The sequence below is a fragment of the Gambusia affinis genome, linkage group LG02, assembly GCF_019740435.1.
Source record: "Gambusia affinis linkage group LG02, SWU_Gaff_1.0, whole genome shotgun sequence".
Taxonomy (NCBI): domain Eukaryota; kingdom Metazoa; phylum Chordata; class Actinopteri; order Cyprinodontiformes; family Poeciliidae; genus Gambusia; species Gambusia affinis.
In genome coordinates, this window is record NC_057869.1 from 4,946,498 (window position 1) to 4,967,218 (window position 20,721).

The following is a 20,721-nucleotide window of genomic DNA, read 5'->3' on the forward strand; positions in this document are numbered from 1 at the left end:
TTTTACCCCTTGAACTTTTCACATTTGTCATGTTACAATCACAAGCATTGCAGTATTTTTATTATTTTATTTTATATTTTTTTTTATTTTATGTGATGAACCAATGAAGTGGTTGTTTTATTTATTTACTTATAACGACAACTAAGAAAATCGCATGTTTTGAAGTGCATATCCATCCCCTTTTAATCTCCTGCACAAAATCCAGTAGAGCCAAAGGTGAACATTTCAGATCAAATACACTTTCAAGTCTCTCCTAAAGAAACACAATCTGAAAGTCTTGTAAAACAGTTTTGTTCCTGAACACATACGGCATCACAATACCAGGCTGGAGTGATGTAGCGATATCCTATGGGAGCTGTAGCTGGCTCTAATCTCTTATTTCACATCAGGCAATAGGCTCGTTGTTGTATCCATCAGGAGCAGGATTTAGTTTTCTAAAACACACCCTTTGTTACATATTCAGGTCTACGGTATGGAACACCGCAAAAAAGGGTGAATGTGTTGGAAGAGAGCGCTAGATTGCCTCAGTTGTACTGATTGACCATCCCACCTCGTCCCCTGTAAGCAATCTGTAGTACAGGAAGACCACTCGCGTCATCTACAGTTTGGATGTCGCACGTGAATGACGTCAGTATGATCAGTTTGTAAATTTTGTGAATTTAATCGTAGATTTAAAATCCAAATTGCGGTAAGTATTTGTTCCGTTTATGTATTTTTAAAGCTTCTTTTACCACAATCTAAGCAGCTGTGGTGAATTGCGTCATAATGAAGTTTCGCAAACCGAACGTCTAATACTAATACCAGCATGTTAGCCTCGGCTGTTAGCCGCTATATAGCATCAAACTTAGTGGAAAGACAAAAAAGTCTGCTATATAGTGGGGGGCGGCTGGTATATTGCAGGGCTCTTGTACGTAAATTAGTTAAAAGCATAATTCGAGGGAAAGAGCAATATCTAAATTGAGAAAGAATGCTTTGTTTTCACTCCTTAGCCTAGCCACCTAAAGCATGGTTATGTACCATTTGCAGCTGCTCTAATTTAGCTGCTGATATATTTAGCAAAAATGCAGCCTTTGTAGTTTAATTGTCTACTTCCGTGTATTAAAAGTTAAGTTACCATAGTTTAATGGACTTCAGGAAAGACAAGTTTATTTATATAATACATTACAGTTACAACAAGCAAATTCAAAGTGTGTTAACAGTACATATAAAGCAATAGGTAAAGATTAGCCATATTTGCTCAATCTGTAATGCTTACATGATGGCTTGGTTGATATGCACTATCGTTTATTAAGTAAATTAAAATAAAGAAGACAAAAACAAACAAAAAACAATTCATTGCAGTGGCAAAACAATGAACAGTTGGAACACATGTTAAAGGTAAACGAAATTTTATTTATATAGCACATTTTCAGCAACAAGGCAATACAAAGTTCTTTAATTAAAAGGAAATACAAATAAAATATTTAAGAAAAACTAAAAGAAAGGGCAAAAGAAGAAAAAGCTAATCCAAAGTAAATTAACTAGATACTCCTGTTCGTGGTTTCTAGTTAAGTACAAGTAAGTGGTCTCTGGGCTAATTAAGAATGATCCAGGAACCAGGGCAGATCAAATAACTACCAAAAGAGAGTATATAAAAAACTACCAAAAAGAAAACAAAACAAAACAAACAAACAAACAAACAAAAAAAAAAAACAATTCAAATGCAAAACTAACAATGAAGATGAAGAAAAGCTGGCCCTTTATCCACAGTCATTGCAAGATTCCCTTTATAGTAACAAATTGGAGTTAACATAAGTTTAGAATAATACACGATTGCGTCTATATTATGCATCTAAAATGGAACGTTTATTTCAGCCAACACCAGATGTTGCAGTTACCATTTTGCCATGCCTATATTAGCATTTTATTTATTCTAGTTGTTCAGCTTAAATTGAATTCACAAAAGCTTCCTTGATTAGAAAATCCAGTAAAATGAGCCATTCAAATATATCTGCACAGGCTATTATCAGATTTATGGAGCACTATTCCAGAGCCCTGTTGAATGTCTCTAACTCACATTTTCCTTCTTTCTCTTTTTATTTTTCATCATCACAATTTCCCAAACACTTCTAATGAGTTTAACTATAATTTCCATATTATGTTTGGACATCAAAGACAGTAATATCAACAAAACTTGATAATTAGTCTCTACAGCTTTTTACAACAATAACCAAAGTCCTCTTAAGTCATTTTATGTTTGCCATAAATACCAGGTGGCATTTATCCTATAGTGGATTTGCACAATAAAATGAATTAGCAGTCATTATCGCAACACCGGTGTCTGCAATATTACTGTAACAAAGGGTAACTTGTATGCAATATTTGGCAGACTAATATTTCAGGCACCATGTATTAAATAAATCAGTGTTTTTCATTAGTATATTTGGCCATTTGTATAGTCTCATATCCCCACACTAGATATGAATCTTAGTTCCCAAGATCAGAACTCTTTGGTATTTCTGTGGCATTGCGTGTGTGTCACTGGAAAGGAGAACAGTGAGAAACATGTGGAATAATTGTACAATATTCAGCAATATTTGCTTTTGTTTTCCTAATATCATCCTTCCTGAGCAGGTAGGATTAATTAGATGCAATTACTTTTTATTTGCTGCAAGTTAATTTGTTTTAAGGACCAAATTCAGTTATGCCAGTCATTTATATTAAGCTCCATGATCTCTTCAGGAATGTGTCAGTTGGTAGTCCTTAAATTAGGATCTCCTTATTAAAGTTTCACCTCATATTACACCCTCTATAAAGATTTGCATACTTTGTTTAATGATAGCATGGCTCACCAAAGAGTGTATGTTCTGACACGTAGAGTCAGAACCGAAACAATTCAGTTGTAAAACTATATAAGTAATAGAGTCTCAGAAAGGAAAACTGGCTTTTTATTAGAGCTGAAGGGCTCCACCTACGTTTGACAGAGACCCAAGTTGGACCGAAACTCCCATTAGTCACACATTTCTGATGCAAGAACAATGTGAGGATGTATTTTTATCAAGTCACTATAACGGAGACAACTACTTACAACAAAGCATACATGGTCACTGATTTGGATCCTGTAGTGCAGTGGTCCCCAACTCCTGGGCCGTGCAAGAAATAATTAAATATTTCCGTTTTCTGTATTATTTGAGTCGGGAGGATCTTTTATGTTGAAAATCCTTCAACCGGATTCTCTCAGTTACGTCTTGCGTGCCAACAGTGAGCCCACAAGCAGCAAAACGAGTAAGAAACAGATCAGATTTCTTTGGAAAATTTCTTTGTGAAGGGGAAAAGGCCAAGATTAGAGACAGGAGAATGGATTTATCCTGGTAGGTAATTCCCATATTCCAAGCCTGTGACTGGCTTGTTAATAAGGCAATGAAGCTTCAAACTGCTTCGCCATGTAGAGACCAAGCACCCTGTACATAAGCAACACTTTGGGTGTCATTGTCTCATCACTCCCAGATGGGACTGCCTTGTTGCAGAGAAACAAGCTCAGTCGTTATCGTGAGTTAAAATTTCCATGAAATTTTAATTTTTAATTTTTCATTTTTGTGTCGCATCTGTATCTTACTTTGAAGGGACATGTAGATGTTACCGTAGCGACCAGAGTCAGAGCGTTAGGGCAGTGGTCGAGATGAGAGGAGCAGAGCTTGTGAGTTTTAGGTCTGGTTCACACAGCACGATTTAAGCATTGTCAGCCGATTTAACAAACTTCTGTGACCATACACAATAAAAGTACATCAGGTCTGATCAGTTCGTGTGTCCAGCCACACGGCAGGAGCAACACACCACACACAAACCGATTCCACTCTCGAACATCCTAGTTCTAGAAGAAAATCCAGTAAAACCCCCAACATACCATACATGAATTTATAATAATCAAACACAGATGACTATGTAGAAGCCAAGTCTTGATCGGTCCACTGTAATAAAAAGGTTGGGTACCACTGCTTTCGTGTTTTAGAAATATAAACACTAAAATACAAGTTTTCACTGTTGAGACTGATTCAAAATATCGAGTGGTGCACAATTGTCTGTCAGTTTAAAACAAAACTACAGTCCAGATTTGCAATAAAAAGTAAATAACTTCATACAAGTTAGAGCAAAGAAGTTACATATTTAGAATCTCCCAGTTTTACCTTCAAATCATTTACTACAAATTCACAATAATTCACAATAAATGGGAATACAATGAGAGTACTCCCTTTAAACTGACTGCCATGTACAATTGAATAAACTTTGACTGTTCTGTCCCACATGATAGATTGTAGTTGCTGAACTGTTTTGTTTTGTCTGAGTTGTTTTTATGTAGGTCATAAATTGTTGTACACATGAAATCATTACATGCTATATGGTTAACTTTTACTTTCCTTTTACTTTATTGGTTGAAAAGTTTGTGATGTATGGAAGCCTGTTTCCACCACTCTGGTTAAAAAATAAAAAAATAATTGTCTCCAAATTTTGATATACTATTGTGCGCACGCGAACACACACACATTTCTTCTTTGGATAGTTGGAATATATTTAAATTAGTTTAGAACCAAAATGTGTAATTAGTTTATATGTTTGGAATTGTTTAGATTTCTTGGGTAACTGCTAGACACTTCCATTTATTTGAATAATTAAGAACACACCAGTGCTTGATGGAGGTTTATTGTTTTGGGCACATGTACGGTGTGATGACGGAAGGTTTTGGTAAAATTATCTTTTTGACCACTTTTTGAACTTTAGTTAACTTTAGTTTTCAACTAAGTTGTAAGAGATTTGTAGTAATTATTTTGTCAATATTTTAACAAGAAATAAAGCATATGTATTTTTTTAAACAATCAAATCGGAAGTGTGTGCAAGAATGAAACCACCTGTTACCACCCACAGCACTGGGGCCTGAAGAGACGCAGCAGGAGCCATATCTGAAGGGGAACCGCGGATAAAGAGGGGATGCCCACTTTATCCTGGATCTTGATAGTGTCTTGAAATTTCGAGATACTGTCTCATTATTTCAAGATAATTATTTATTTATTTATTTTTACCAGAGATGGCAGAAACAAGACCTCCATAGTAATCATATATGAGATATTTTCTTTAGAAAACAAAAATGAGTCCAAGTTTTCACTGTTGAGACTGATTCAAAATAACTGGGATTTTTACAGTGGTGCACAATTGTCTGTCAGTTTAATACGAAACTACAGTTTCTGTCTTATAGTGGAAAACAAAAGGAAGTTATAAGAAATTCAGATCTCCACCTCCCAGCTCTTCCTTGTTATTTCCACAGAAATGTTTCCACTGTGTAATTACTTGACATGAGGAAGCTAAGTTTAATAGAAGAATGTTTCCTTGTTACTCAAGAGTGCAAATCCTGTTTTTGACATAAAAATTGTACAGACGTCTTCTAATGAGGTACTGAATTGTCATCTAATGCATTTAATGGTTTTTATATTTTCTCACAGGAGATGTCGGCCTTGTGTGGGACTAGCAACGGCTCTTCAGATGTGTATCAAGATGCCGCAGAGAAACAAGCAAGTATAATATTACTCATAAGCACAATAGGCTTTGAAGCTTATAAAGAGAGAAACGAGTGGAGTTTAGAACAAAAGTGTTTATTTTTTATCATGTGCCAACTTTTTAGCAAATAAAAGGTGAATGCTGTCTCAGCTTTTTTTTATAGCTGAATAGAGCAAATAGAGCATTTTCTTTTATAAACTAGCTAAAAAAATACGCCAATGCATAAAACAAAGGAAAAAGTGGAAATATGAGAATAGAAAAGGCAATAATATTAATGCAGAGTTGACAACAAATGGGATTTTTAAATAACAGCTTGGAGATGTAAAATAAATTTTAAACAACAAATCCTTGCTGGTACTATGAGTATGTTGCCTGCATGTGGAAAGTAAAAGAGGAAATGCTAAGTGTGATCACAGTGATTGGAAAAACAAAAGGATACCAGAAGATGATAGAATGCTGAAACATAGTCTATTCAAAGCTGCAAAATAAATCGGGTTGTAAGAAACAAGCCTTATGTTCTAATAAGCTAGACACTAGCAAACATACAAGTGTTCCAGGATTGGCACAAGGATTATGAGTGGGAATCCAAGTTTACTTGACACCTAACTCAGTGTCAGGGATATACCATCAACCTCTGTAGACACGATTCCAAAGCAGACAAATATGTCTATTTGAGTTTTACAACACATTTTCTGGTCAGATGTGACCAGTCTTAGTATATTATTATTAGGGGTCTATGAAGGAGTTAAGTAATTCTAGCCAAGCCGACCACAGTTCGCATGTTTGCATGAGAAAATGCCAAAATTCTGTCTGACAAGATGACTCCCAGTCTGCACAAGCTTGGCAGAAGAGCCTCATGCCAGCATGATAACGCCTCAAAGTACGGTGCCAAAATTACATAAGAGCTTCTAAAGAACCTTACCTAAAAAAAGGAAAGAAGAAAAAAATCACATCTCAGCCAGCACTAAAATTGTGCATGCCAAAGAGTAGTGAGGGGGGGAAAAAAAGTCATTTCCTGCTAATAACCGGTTTACTGACTTTGGCTGCACTAACCGTCTCATGAGTCTGTAATTTTTTAGTGTAGTCAATTTGTTAATTTTTTATAGGAACAAACACACAAATGTCGAGAGATGTACTTACAAGTGTTTTGCTACTACATCAACTGCTAATTAAAAAAATGAGACAGCTGCACTAATTTATGTCATGTACATTTTATATTGTGAATGTAGATTATAGTAAGAAGATATTAGTAATTTTTAGTTCAGTTTAATCATCCTGATCAGTGTGTCTTTTTTTTATTATCTTAAATGCACAAATTGAGATCCTTGTGATTTCTGTCTCCAAATTTGATTAAAGTTTTACTTTTAGTTACTTTTTGCAAATCCAGTCAGGTTACCAATTTTTTTTATTGATTTTTTACGCCAATGCATAGTTAGGCTCTCTTTTGCCATTAAAACTACATTAACATTTTTGGTATAGATTTAGTTGAGTGTTGGACACATATGTCAGAGATTTTTTTCCATATTAAAGTGACAATCTCACAGAGTTTCTGCAGATTTTTCAGCTGCACCACATCTCAAAGGCATTCTGTTTCAATTAGATTTTGGCTTGTTATGGGGTTCCACTGGAGGAGTCATCCTTGTGTCCAAAAAAGTGGTTTGAGTTTATTTTAACTTTGTTACATGGTGTATTATCATTGCTAGAAGTTTTCGAACAGAAATTCTAAATGTAATTTTAGTCCTCATGGGCCAGAGTTATGCAACTTTTAGACGTCTGTCTGCTTCAACACATCTCATCCTAGCACCAAAACGTTTTATAAAAAAAACAAGAGTTTGAAATGGCCATGTATTTTAAACAAATTTATTTTCGGTTTATCAAATTGCACAATTATATGGTCAATGGAAGCACAGGTAATGGCCCCTCAGGTCTAGAGCAGGGATGTTAAAACCTTTTGTAACATGTACCAAGAGCTCTCAAAGGACAAAAACTAAAATAAAACCTATTTTAAAAACTGAAATCACAAAAAGCTTTATTGAGTTCTTTTTTTTTCTTTCCGTTCTGAATAATTATTTAAACATGGAATCTTTTCCTACAACAGGTTTAAATTGACTGCATCCAGACTTTCGTTTGGGTTTCCTGAAAACGTTCCAACACTCGTCTGTGATTTTTTTGGTCAATTCCAGAGGCTTGAAGTTGAGCAACTTGCTGTTTTGTAAGCACATGGAGGCCCATCTTCCTTGAAGCATTCCCCTTAATCAACAGCCTGCTCATTCCTCACCTGGCTCGTTTGGGTCTTTTGTTTGGAGTGGGTTGTGTGCTTGGTCACTTGAATCATGATGGGATTGCTTATATAATTTCGTTGGAATGAGATTCAAAACTGGGTTGTAGATGCTTGAAAGCTGAAACTGCAACCCTCCTCCTCAGTTCAGTGTTGGATGTTGTCTTTTGACTAAAATGGATTTCTTTATCTCTCTTTCAAGCTATCTGTTCTTTTTGTCCAGAATCTGGACTTCATTGTCATAAAAGGTATCTGCTTTACTCTTGAGGTACAACTGAAATAAAATGGTCAGATCTTTTTCTTTTAATTTATTTATTTATTTTTTTGTAGGAAAGAAATGTATAAATGTTTGTAGTCCAAAACTTCTAGAACATTTGGAATGTTTTCCTTATTAAAAGAAAGTGAACCACTTTACTAATTTAATTTGGACCTGATAGAAGAAAACTCAAAAAGATTGTCTGTTTTCAGCAATGAAAACATGATTTAGTTGATTCTTTATTTGACAACACTTACTGTAGTTAGCCAAGTTTTATTAATTTAATTAAATGCGGATTTGGGTGTGCCAAGATGTGCTCTAGTGTACTAGTCAGTGGAAAAATGTGGTATTATTTACTATGGAAAGGGAAAGCAGAAATCTAGATTACGGTATGAAAAGATTAATATTTTGTGCTAACATTTTTGCAAGAAGATTTTAAGATGTGAGCCATAGTTTTGTCCTAATTAAAAACCATAAAAAAATTCTCGGTCTTTATCAACTACCTTCACTGATGGGACCAATTTGTATCATTTAGGGCCCACACTTTGGGCTCCCCTGATGAAGAGTTTAATTCCATAAATTAGAAGATGAAAGAGTAGAAATGTTCAACACCAATCTTTAGGTACGCTGTCATGTTTAATTGATTATCAATTAGTAATAAACCCTTGAGTGGACCAAGGAAATGTTCTCCACATTTTTACACATCCAGCAGCCTGAATTGTTGATTTAGAGCATGTTAAATTCTTGTTTCGACGTTGTTTATGCCAGATTCTGACCTTCCTGTCTGAATGTCGCAACTGAAATCTCGACTCAACGAAGTTGATATATTTCCAATCTATTATTGTCCAGTTTTGGTCTGCTGCCTCTCTGTCTCATCAAACCAGTCTGCTACTTCTCCTCTGACATCAATAGGGTATTTTTGTTCACACAACTGCTACTCACTGGATATTTTCTCTATTTCTGATCGCTCTCTGTAAACCCCACTGATGGATGTTCCTGAAAATCCTAGCAGATCAACAGTCTTTGAAACACTCAGAGCAGACTGTTAGGCCCTAGATATTCAAAGTCCTTTAAATCTCCTTTATTGCTCTTTTTTTGTATTCAAGTTGGACTTCAGCAAGTTGTCCCTGCAGTGTCTAAATGCCTAAATCCATTGAGTTTCTTATAAAGCAAATGAAAAGGTGTACCGAGAAAATGTCTCTCTGAAGCATTTTCTACATTGTTAGTCTGGAATATAGTTTTCATAAATTATGAGCACAGAGTTCAGGAGTTCTTTATCTCATATGCACTGATCAAATCATATGTAAAATTGGAGTATTATGCAAGTTTGAGAAATCCTTTAATCACCTGTGGCCTTGGCAGTCATGTCCCCTTTTTCACACAGCTTCTCCTCGGAGTTTCAGTCTCCGAGCCAAGCGTCCGCCTCACAGACCACTTCTCCCCTGCCACTCTACTCCTTCAGACTAGTGCAATCAGCAAACACCTGGTGGCGCTGCACATAAGCCGAGCTCATCATATAAGCTACTTCTCGGCACATCGCTCCTAAAAACAATATTAAGGATTTAATGGAGAAATATTGTTGTTGATGACTTGCTGAAAGTGGAGTTTCTGAAAGAGCAGGAGTTTCTTAAAGTAACAGAGATCCAATTTCAAGGTGTTACATTGCAAAGTCCAGTTTTTTTAAGTCATGTTTGATTACAGCATTTTTATAACAATAGAAGTAAGGATGACCTGTTCCATTTTTTTTTTCACTTTTGATACCAATACAAATATCTGAGGTTTAGTATTGACCAATACTGATCAGATACAGGAAATTGGTGCTGAATTGATTTAAATACACTAATTATTTCAAAAGCTTGGTCAAACCTGTAAAAACAGAACTTTATTTTGTTCAGTTAGTGGAATTGGGAGTATAACAGTCAATTTAAATATGTTGATTTACTCTCTAAATTAAATGTAGTAGTTGCTGGATTGTGCTATTAAATGGCACTCTGTGCCTGGAAAATACATACTATCTCTTTGAAATGTGTTATTTGTCTATAAAAACAACTTACAAAAATATTTTCTGTTGTTATGGCACCTCTGAAATGACATTGTTCAACCATAATTCCCTTATTCCTTAGTGAGTTGTTGTTGTGTGTGTGTGTGTGTGTGTGTGTGTGTGTGTGTATCGCAGGAGAAGGAGCATCCCCGTGTTCTCATTCCCGAGTTATGCCGGCTCTTCTACCAGCTTGGATGGGTGACAGGGACTGGTGGTGGGATCAGTTTGAGACGAGGGTTCGTATGTGGATATATTTGCCGCTGAGTAATGTGGGTTTATTTTTATTCTTTTTTGTCCATCTGTGATCATCTATTCCATCTACTTTAGTTAAGAAGATTCCTTTCATCTGCCATCCTGTTCTGATGTCATACAACTTGTTGCAAATATCCAACATTGCCAAATATCAAGTTCTATTTATGAATTAGCTGTATAAAGTTCAGTAGGAGGTCAGCTGTACCAAGGCAGTGTTTGCAAATTGAAGGTAAAGGCAACAATTCTGTTACAACAAACTGGAATTGAAATTGAAGGCTTTGACAGGTTATTACTTACTTGAATGAAATCTGCTACAAAGAAAGTACCGCCCATTAGCAAATCTCTGTTTGAAATTTAGGATTGCAGACATTTATTGAAGTCAACAAGGGATCATGATGAAAACTCCAATAAAAGGCTAGATAAGACTTACTGACTGCCACTCCATGTGCATTGGTATTTCAGTCAGACAGAAAAACACTGAAACTCTAAAATGAGTCAAAGAAGAATTTCCCTTTCATCTTGTTTAATGACTATGCCCGAGATTCCCATATAGAATTCCTAGTCCCTCTGCAGCATAGACCCTGTGCAGAGGCTGTTTTTTCATCCTTTAAAAAAAAATAAAAATTTGAAATAACCCTGCCTTTAAGGAATGAGTCTGGGCCCAACATTTATTATCTCCTCATTGTGTTTTCAGATGATAAACAATTGGATTTCTTGAGGTAACGCAAACAAGATTTTCGCAAGCAGAGGTTAATTTGATCAAGCAATTGAGTGCATATTATCCTAATGTTATAGGATGATATAAAGAAAATGCTTTTTCTGTTGTATTGCGAGTGCAGGCCTGAATTTTAAGTTTCGATCCCCCGGCTGCAGTTTTGGTTTGGCTCAGAAATGAGTCACAGACTAAGGCAGCCTTGTCAAACCATCCTATCAAAATCAATAAAATGCCTCTTTATCTGGACATGTTTGCTCGATAGACTTCACTACAATAGCTTCTTCCTTTGCGTTCTATTTGGAAACGTTAACACTCTACAACTAGATTATTCCAAAGATTTAGAGAGGATCATCAGCACCTCCGATTTAATGCTGCAGTTCTGCATTTATTTACATTTCATTGCAGACTCTCTTCTATTAGATGCTGCCACCGAGCCTGCGTAATATGAATTTCCGCAGCAAATTCAATGCAGTAGTGGGAGAATAAGATCTGTTGACATGCATAGTAATCATATTTATCTTCTATGTCAGTTGTTGACAGAAATTCAAATCTAATGTAACAGAGAAGCAAGAGTTAACATAATTTAGGATGTGGGGTTTGTAATGGGAGATTTTTTATCCCCACGTTTTATGATGGCATTTTTTTACAAGGCAGGGGAAACACAAGCTTAGTTCAAAGAAATCTTCATTCTCTTGGCAATGTAGCTTTTTTTCTTTCTTCTCCTGACAATAATGTACAACCACTTCTCTACAACTCACAGTGATCAGATCTACATTGCACCGTCAGGTGTTCAAAAGGAGAGAATACAGGTGAGCAGTTTTCAACCTGTTCATAATAAGGATGACTCACATTTCTCAGTAGTTCTGTGCCTGTTTCTCATGCTTTATCTTTGGTTGTATTCAGCCAGAGGATATGTTTGTGTGTGACGTAGAAGAGAGAGACATCAGTTGTCCTCCTGCTTGGAAGAAGTTAAAGAAAAGCCAGTGTACGCCACTTTTTATGAACGCCTACACCATGAGAGGTTAGTCACTCCTCACACCTGGCGTCCCACTTATGCTAACCTGTTTCTACCCATTTGTACCTTTTAATATGAACGTTACAAGTCGTCCATTTTGTGAGTGCAATCATTCATTTTAAAGTTCCACAAACTTTAAACTTCAGCAAAAGACTGGAGGAGAATTTAAATCACAGGGTGTGAGGAATGGACCTGTTGGTGTCTGAACTGCAATTTGAGTTTGTCAGCGGTCATCTTATTCTCTTTTTTTTCTTATCAAAAAAGAGAATACTTTAAGAAGAGAATGAAACTGGAGATTAAAATTATATGAATTTTTTTTAAAGCTTGTTATAGATTTAACCCTAAAGGTTAGGGTCTATAGCAAACAAATTCAGGGCTTCATTTGTAAGTGAAAATATGGTGGGTGAAAGCTGTATTGATCTAATATTTTGTGCATAAAGTGAGTTATTTTGAATGGGAGCTGTGTTGCATTGAGTTGTCCCTCGCTGTTATATTATTTATGAAATGGACAAGAGCCAGTTGCAGTTATTGAAGTATATAAAAGCCTTAAATATTAGTTTCAAATGACTAACTTTCTTTCCTGCTTTTCATACAGATTAAAGTACTTTTAATGAGATATCAGAGAAATTTCCGTAGTGATCAGTTTTCCCTGGTTGCATGGAGCATAGAGTAATACAGCACTGCCCGTCATCTGGCAAATTGAAGGGTACTACACTTTGTCTTTGTAATAAAAAAAAAAAAACGAAGTCAGTTCTTGAAAAATGTTTCAAATGGTAAGAAGATTAAAAGACCTCACATATCATTGTTTTTAAAACTACAGTGGTAAACCATGAGCAGCAGATCTGTTAAAAAACCAACTACATGCTGGCTACCTGAGCAGATAGCTTGGCTAATTAACCATCTAATGTCAGCCTATTATGCTTCTGCTGTTATTCTACAAAGAGGCACAAAATTATTTGCAAATCCGCTCTAAATTTTGGAATGTTTGTAGCTCAAAATACATGTCAGATAAATTTATATTTTTTCATTGGTAGGAATAATATTGTAATTTTCAGTTTTACTAAAAAGATTATGCTATACTAGGCCTGTCGTGACAAACAATACATCAATCAATCGTACAATAAATGAAAGTTATCGACTTAATTTTAATTTATTGCCTTTGTCGTTTCTTCTGGCCTTTTTCTCTTTCTATTGATGACACTGAATAAAAAAAGGCTCAACTCTGGTGGTCTCCACTAAAAAAATATTGTGTTGTTTGAACTTGGCTTAAGGGAGGAGTGAACTATTGCATCAGGTAGTTGAATGTGCTCATCTTCTCTATCTAAATCTAATGATTATTGAAGGGCAACATAGTATACAAACTTCACTCTTTTGGTTGAATGTGTGTTTAATAATGTGTTTTTATTTCCACTTTGGTTTTATGCTTAGTTTTTATTCAAGTGTGTTTTTGTTAATGGAGACTGAGAGTCCATTTTATTTTGGTTTTGGTTGTTTTGTTTTCCGGTTCCAGTGTTAAGAGTTCTTTTGAATAAAGTGCATCTATTTTTGGCAGGATATTGCTTGCATTATTATGTCATTACCAAAATGGTCTTCAAGCAATATTATTGTTTATCACAGTAATTTTTGAGACAATTAATCACTCAGCAATTTGTTTTTACCATGACGGGCCTTTTGGTATATATTTATATTTTAAAGTTTTGTACAAATGCTGTGATATCATAAAACAGTGTTTATAACCTTGCATTAACCAAGGTTATAATGCAATGAGAATCTCATATCAAATCATGTCCAATATCCACTGATAATAAAGTCACATCAGATGAGATAAATGGAAGTTATAAAGTTGCTTGTTTATTATACGACTTTGTAGGCTTAATGTTAATGATCAGATAACTGAAATGTGCTGCAGGGAGTTTGAGTCAGACTGGTTTTGGATCCTTTTTTTGGTGGTTCATTTTAGACTGAACTTGTAGCAACAATGTTCATGCTTGAAGACATGTTGCTTAAGTTTCCTGTATCACTTATACTTTCCCTTTCCCTCTCCCAGATGTGTCTTTGCTTGGGTTCAGAACCTTTGGGGAAAAACTGAGAATTTAGAAGCAGTTGTCTTGCCCATGGCTAACCTACATGATAATCAAATGATAGCTAGCAAAAATCTACAGGAAATGCTTTAATAGGTTAAACTCATATATCTTACATGTGGAAATTGTGATTTTAAGAAATGCTGCAGTTTTCATAAAAAATACATTAAAAACATTAAAGAGTGTCCACTAATAAAGCCAACTTCAGCAATGGTCAGTATTTCAAAAATTCCCTCACTTCAAATTGACGGCCAGTCATTACAATTAGAATTTATCAACACACACAATTTAGCTGTTTCTTTCATATTTCACTATGTGCTATATTTTATTCATTAAGTCGTACCATAAATAACATTTAAGAGAGAATATACCAGAGTACAACACTTAAAAACCTGAAATTGTTTATCCCTTTGCAAAAACTCAGGGGCACAGGCAGTTATACACACCCACTCCAAGGCTGCTGTCATGGCAACGCTGCTGTATCCTGGCAAAGACTTCAGGATAACGCATCAAGAGATGATAAAGGGGATTCGTAAGGGCATATCAGGCACAAACTATCGGTATGTAATCAAGTAGCAAGCATTGGTAAAGTCAGAAGAAAGGTTTAATGTCCTGGTAAAAGAGAAACATTCAGCTCATCGGCAAACATTTGTAATACTTTCACCCTCTTCTGGTTATGCTGCTTTTCTTTTTTTTTTTTTGCTTTTAAAATCAACGGGCTTGGCTTTTGTCCTCCACCACTTCTGAGAAAGGCATAAATCACCGTACATCTGAGTCACTGCATGCAAATACTATTTTCCCATAATAAGTGTTTGCCAGAATTTTCTCAGATAGTCTGCCCGGTCTTGCCATATTTTTCAAGTGAACCTGACGCACACTCATCTGATGGTTGATTGGATTTATTAACATTAAAGACTTGTCTGCGCTGCTTCTGTAATGTCCATATTGTGGTTTCCCACAGTTAGTGTTAGCATTACAAAAATTTCAACCAAAGCAAACTACTCAACTATCCAATTTGTTTTGTCTTAAACATCATGAAAATGATTGTTCAGCTTCACTTATTGCATGGAATGAAAAATGCAGCAGACAACACAGGAAAAGAGAGACGTATATTTCTGATGACTATTTAAGTGCAAAGCCAGAATTCTATGTTGTCTGTATCAAAGAAATGTTCTGGTAGTTAACAGTGAATTGTAAAAACGTTCATGCTCTTTAACTTTCTTACATCTTGTCATGTCACAAACCAAAAGGTTTTATGTACTTTGTGTGCTTGGCCAAACAAAGTAACAATTGTTATACTATGAAGCCATAGCATAAAAATGCACAGTTTTTGAAATTTTCTTAAAGGTTCTGAAAAGTGTATCGGGCATTTATATTCAGCTCCCGTGAGTCAAAACTTTGTGCAACTCCATTTCTCTTTAACAAGTTTTCGTCTAGGTTTGTATTCTAATTAGCACAGTTTGGAAGAATGTTTTATGACTTGACCCTGCAGATATACCCAGGACTTTTTCTCATTCCTCTCTGGTGTGCTTCCAGGTCTTCATGATTCATTGTTCATTCATCCTTTTTTTCTAACAAACCTCTGAGGCTTTTCCAGAACAGCTTTAAGTGTATTGAGATTAGACTATATGCAGTTGCCTCTCTATTTAGAAATGAGGTGGTTCCTGAAGAAATGTAGACTTGATTTTAATCAGGAATACCAGATTCAACGAGGCTAAATAGCAACACACTTTGCTCTTTCAGATTGTTATAAGTGTATTGAAGTTTGTAGTTATAACAGCCTGGGATGTGGAACATTTCAAGGTGTGATGATGCTTTGCAAGGGCCTGAGATTCTTGCTATAAAATGTACAGCTTTAGAAGGTTTCAATAATTTGTGCATTTTTGGTTTTGATTCTTGGCTTTTGTAGGTATGATGACATGCTGGTCGTTCCTATTATTGAAAACACACCAGAAGAGAAGGACTTGAAGGACAGGATGGCCAGAGCGATGGAAGAATACCCGGATTCATGTGCAGTTCTTGTTCGCCGGCATGGTGTCTATGTTTGGGGAGAGTCTTGGGAAAAAGCAAAAACAATGTAAGCATTTATTTTTTCCAGCAAGTGTTTTCCTAATAAATCTGATCTAACATAATGTATTTGTCTTACTGTAGTTAAGCAAACACATTAAAATTCTGTTTATTTATGTTAATTGTTTCCCTAAATCATTGTGTTTTGCAGGTGTGAATGCTATGATTACCTGTTTGATATTGCTGTCCAGATGAAGCAGTGCGGTTTGGACCCCTCAGCCCTTCCGGTGGAAGAAAAGGGAATAGTGTGACATTTACTGGTGCTTATTTTTGAGACATTTGTTACAGAAAGGTTAGCCGAGTTCAATCAGGGGAGCAGATTGTAATCATTTGCCTTTCATGGCTGCCCGCCTCAAAATGGATGAAATGTGATGGTGAGGGTAAATTCGGGGTTGAAGATCGAATGCCTGCAATCTGGAGGTAGCTGCAGGTACACTGTAAAGCACTGTGGGACAACTCACAAGAGAGTAGCTGTCAAACCAATGTCCTCAGGTTCAAATGCCTTTCTGTTCAAGCCTGGCTGCACTGAAATCAAGGAATTGCTGTATGTCAGAGAGAACTAGAGCACAGATCTCACTTAATCTGTAATACTTTTAACTTCCTTTGCCTCGTCGAATAAAACATGAGATGTCAGTTGTGACTTGATAATTTTTTTGTTTACTTATCTGTCCCTTTATTTTTGTAAGCCACATTTCATATTAAACAGCTCATTTACAAAAGAGACAAAACTTTGACTGGTGGAATAAAAATCACAGTGTACACTTGAGTGCCTGTGGTCATTTTGTCAAACATCTTTTACAGAAAATAACTTTATGTGGCACGAAAGAACTCGTGCTGTGTTCATGGACATCCTTTCAGTCCCGCTCCACCATCCCAGCAGCAGGATAGCATGTTTAGCGCAAAACTTGTACAGTGCCTGTAGATCCTTGCACAGCATGCGTTCAGTTGTGTGCACACTTATTTCTCATGAAAGGCAGAGCTGTCATTTTTTTAACAAGCTCCCTTTGCTGCCACTATCCCGGCGCTTCCACAACTTTACTCACTCAAAACAGAGCGCTGTCAAATGTGCCGCAGGCTTATTAGAGTGGTGGGTGGGGGATGTGAAACAAAAATCTTTTTTGTGCTGCCAAGATTTCTCACCTCCTAATGAAGAATTCAGATAAATCGTCTCCTAAACAACGGTCCAAAAGATGAAAAAGACCGTGTGAGCATCACAAATATGGGGAAAAAGAAGAAGTTTTAGATTTTTTTTGATAGTCTAAAAGCATATTCACATCCAAGGCATTAAAAAATAAAAACATGCAAATACTCTGTACTCTCAATTGTCAGAGTGGGGGGAAATGTCTTAATACTGGCAAATGTTGCATATTCGTATTTCCAAATACTTGTTTTATTATGCATTTATATTAATATTTATGGCCTGAATGAAAAGTTTACTTACAGTCACATCAAGATTACAATACGAGAGCTCTGGAGGGACACTGTGGCACATCAATCACACATGGAACAAGGGCAGCTTGGCACAGAAATCTTTGTCACAGATGCCTTATGATTTAGTTGAACTGCTGGACAGGTACTGTCATACTGTAGAAAAATGACCCACTATGTCTTTTTCTAAACTTGACCTGGTTTGAACATGACATTAAGTCAAGGAAAGATGGGGGTGGGGTTTATTGAGAGCTCAAGACAAACTGAGGTACAAAGTGAATCTGACTGCACTGTGGCTGCACTACTCTGCTTCTGAAGATAAACCACTAATTCAATTTTAATGTGTGGTTTCAGGCTTAAAATGTTATAGTATTGGAAAGCTGTGTAACTAAAACAGAGTCAGTGATTTTAGAAGGGGAATTATGAGCATTTTCCAGCCAATAGCAGACACAACATAAAATCACTTGCATTCGATGTTTACATTTTTATTAAAGGATATAAATTTAAATGTTTAATATTCACAAATTGATTTTTAAGGAGAGAAAACAGTTTTCAGCTTCTGAAAATTACATAAGAAAGGAACAGAAGCTGCACTGGAATTGATTATGGATCCAGCTGATATTTCAGGAATGTTTGTATATTAATAATCAGTATGGCTGATTTTACTCACCATTTTTACCAAGCAATTGAATTGCTTGGTTGTAGTGATCTAGGCTAGTTTTTCAGCATAAAGCACATACGTACCTCAACTAGAGTGCTTTTTATTTGTAATTTCCGTCTGAAGTTACCATTCCATCATTTTAATTTAGTAGAAAATAATACTGAAATTACAATTACAGTTCATAGGTAGATACGTTAGAAGACTAGGACTAGTCTTTAGCAAACCCTTTACTATCATTGAGAATTAAAAAAATATTCATTTACAATATTTTTTCAAATGCAATATGCGTTATTAAAAAACATTTATTTTTAGAAATTGCCTTTGTAAGGAGAATCCCACAAATTCCCTAAGCAGAGACACAGACATTCAAGCTATGTAAAAACTACACAGAAAAGTTTCTTCTTTGTGCCACAAAACTGTAAAAATAACTTAAAAAAATAAATAAATAAAACAATTATTTGTCTTTTCTGTTAATCGTAATTTCCAACTTTTATGGGGAGTCTGAGCTTCTGTATTTCCCTGAAGCCAAATCTCTGGCAAATTCTTGGCTTCACTTATCAAGCTCTACATTTTCTATATTTGCATGTTGGTTTAAATTCTCACAAAAACCTTCTTTGATGGTTATGTTTATTGAGAAATCTTGAAGCTTGCACTGAATAGCCACAAAATCAAATTAATGTTTTGGATCCTATTCTGCTTTATTACTGTACCCATTAAGTGTCCTTCGTGGAACACATTATCAGCTTCTGCGCAGAGTATCTCATTAAAAGCATTGCAGAAAATGTTATTTTCACCAGTGTTTTCAATCAGCCGAGGGATGGAAACTGCTCAAGTGCTGTAGTGGCGCCTCTCCACCCATAAATTATGTTCAAGTTGTATTAACGTGTTTGGCACCCATATCTCAGGAGAAGAGGAACATTCATTGCTGCCCCATATTTTTTACAATATTGATTAAAGTGTAAATGTGTTTATGATTTTTAGCTCCAGTAAAAGCGTTGTGACAGGCCAAATGGTGATATGAATTAATATTATTGACGTTCAGACCAAAGTACTGTAATTCTGTGTGTATCAGCCGCTCAGCGCACACATCCAAATACAAAACAATGGAATCTCAAGAATGATCAACATGTCATATACCACTTTCAAACCCTCTCATGCTCGGGTCTTTTTTATCTTTATTACAGAAAGATGTCAAAAGCTAGAGTGAGAGAGGAGACACCTGTAGTTTTTCATTTTAAACAAGGAAATGGAGGTTTAGTGGCACAGTTTATGCCCTCCAGTTTGAAGGTTGGGTTTTTTGAGATATCAGCACTGCTTTTGTGATTGAATTGGGAATAATTTACCCCTAAAGCCTCTAAAGAACTTCTGTGTCCTGCTTTCTTTTCTTTTTCTTTTTTTCCGGTACCCTTGACAGATGTGTTGAGTTTGCATTTCATACCATAACACAAGAAGTTGAAATCTATGACCTTTTTATTCAGTGACCAGCAACAAAGCAGTTCAATGTGTGCACATTTTCTTTGCAAGAGGAGGATTAAGCATGAGGCCCTTATCCGTGTGACTCAAAGGGCAAAAGTGCAGCATTCTGCAGTGTTTTGTTTAGGTACTTGAGAAATTATTAAAATGAATGGGCATATTTGGACTTGTTACCTAGTAAGCAGGAAGAAAATGTGAAGATTTACTAAGTCTTTTTTTTTAATCACAAGCCATGTCTTTTTAACCCTAAATCTGAGTTGGATTAAATTGAATCCGGGACTTATACTAAACCAAAGATAATGTAGGAGAGTAAAAGTAAACATTTTCATTCAACATTCAAGAACAACATTAGCCATTAGTAACATGACGCTAATAAAAACAACGCAGCTTTTGCTCGCCACAGGTTTTAGTTTTCATCACGCTGAAAGTTTCTCAAATGTCACTACATGTTTCTCCTTGCCTAATAGGTGTTTGTTTACATGACCACCACACCATGAAGGTCATGTTACAAAAGAGGTTATTTTTCTTTTTCTGTTTTTCTTTTTTTTTTTTCTAATTTTGTTTCGAAATCACTTCATGCTCTGCTAGTTTACAGCCTCTTACTACACTGACTAGTGTGAAATGTTAATGGATGTAAAAGGTAATAGAGATAAGAAAAACCTTTTAAAACACAATAAATATGTAGGACGTGTGCATTAAGTGCCAGCTAATTAAAGTTTTTAAATTGGCTCTTTAAATCTATTATCCAGGTAGAATCATTAAGTTTTCTATGTGTAATCTGAACAGAAATGGAAATTTAGTTAATGGAACAAAGAAACAGCAAATCAATTTTTATATGATGCTGACAAAAGCCAGTGAATTATTTAATTAGAAACACTTTTTGTGTAACAGAATACTGATTGATGTTCCTCTCTGCAAATAAAGTCTT

General features: G+C 35.7%; 1 protein-coding gene across 3 annotated transcripts; it reads left to right on the plus strand.

The window, feature by feature from the left end:
• The first annotated feature begins 484 nt into the window (after positions 1-484).
• LOC122844868 (APAF1 interacting protein) lies at positions 485-16,990 on the plus strand. Of its 3 annotated transcripts, none has more exons than XM_044140710.1 (8): positions 485-560; positions 5,472-5,540; positions 10,237-10,337; positions 11,829-11,877; positions 11,972-12,089; positions 14,589-14,724; positions 16,074-16,241; positions 16,383-16,990. In XM_044140710.1, exons 2-8 carry the CDS (start codon positions 5,475-5,477, stop codon positions 16,480-16,482), a joined length of 738 nt encoding a protein of 245 aa, XP_043996645.1. In that variant the 5' UTR covers positions 485-560; positions 5,472-5,474; the 3' UTR covers positions 16,483-16,990. The 3 variants fall into 3 exon arrangements, with proteins under 3 accessions (XP_043996645.1, XP_043996637.1, XP_043996629.1); XM_044140702.1 differs by lacking the exon at positions 485-560 and adding an exon at positions 570-688; XM_044140694.1 differs by lacking the exon at positions 485-560 and adding an exon at positions 595-627.
• Positions 16,991-20,721: the final 3,731 nt, after the last annotated feature.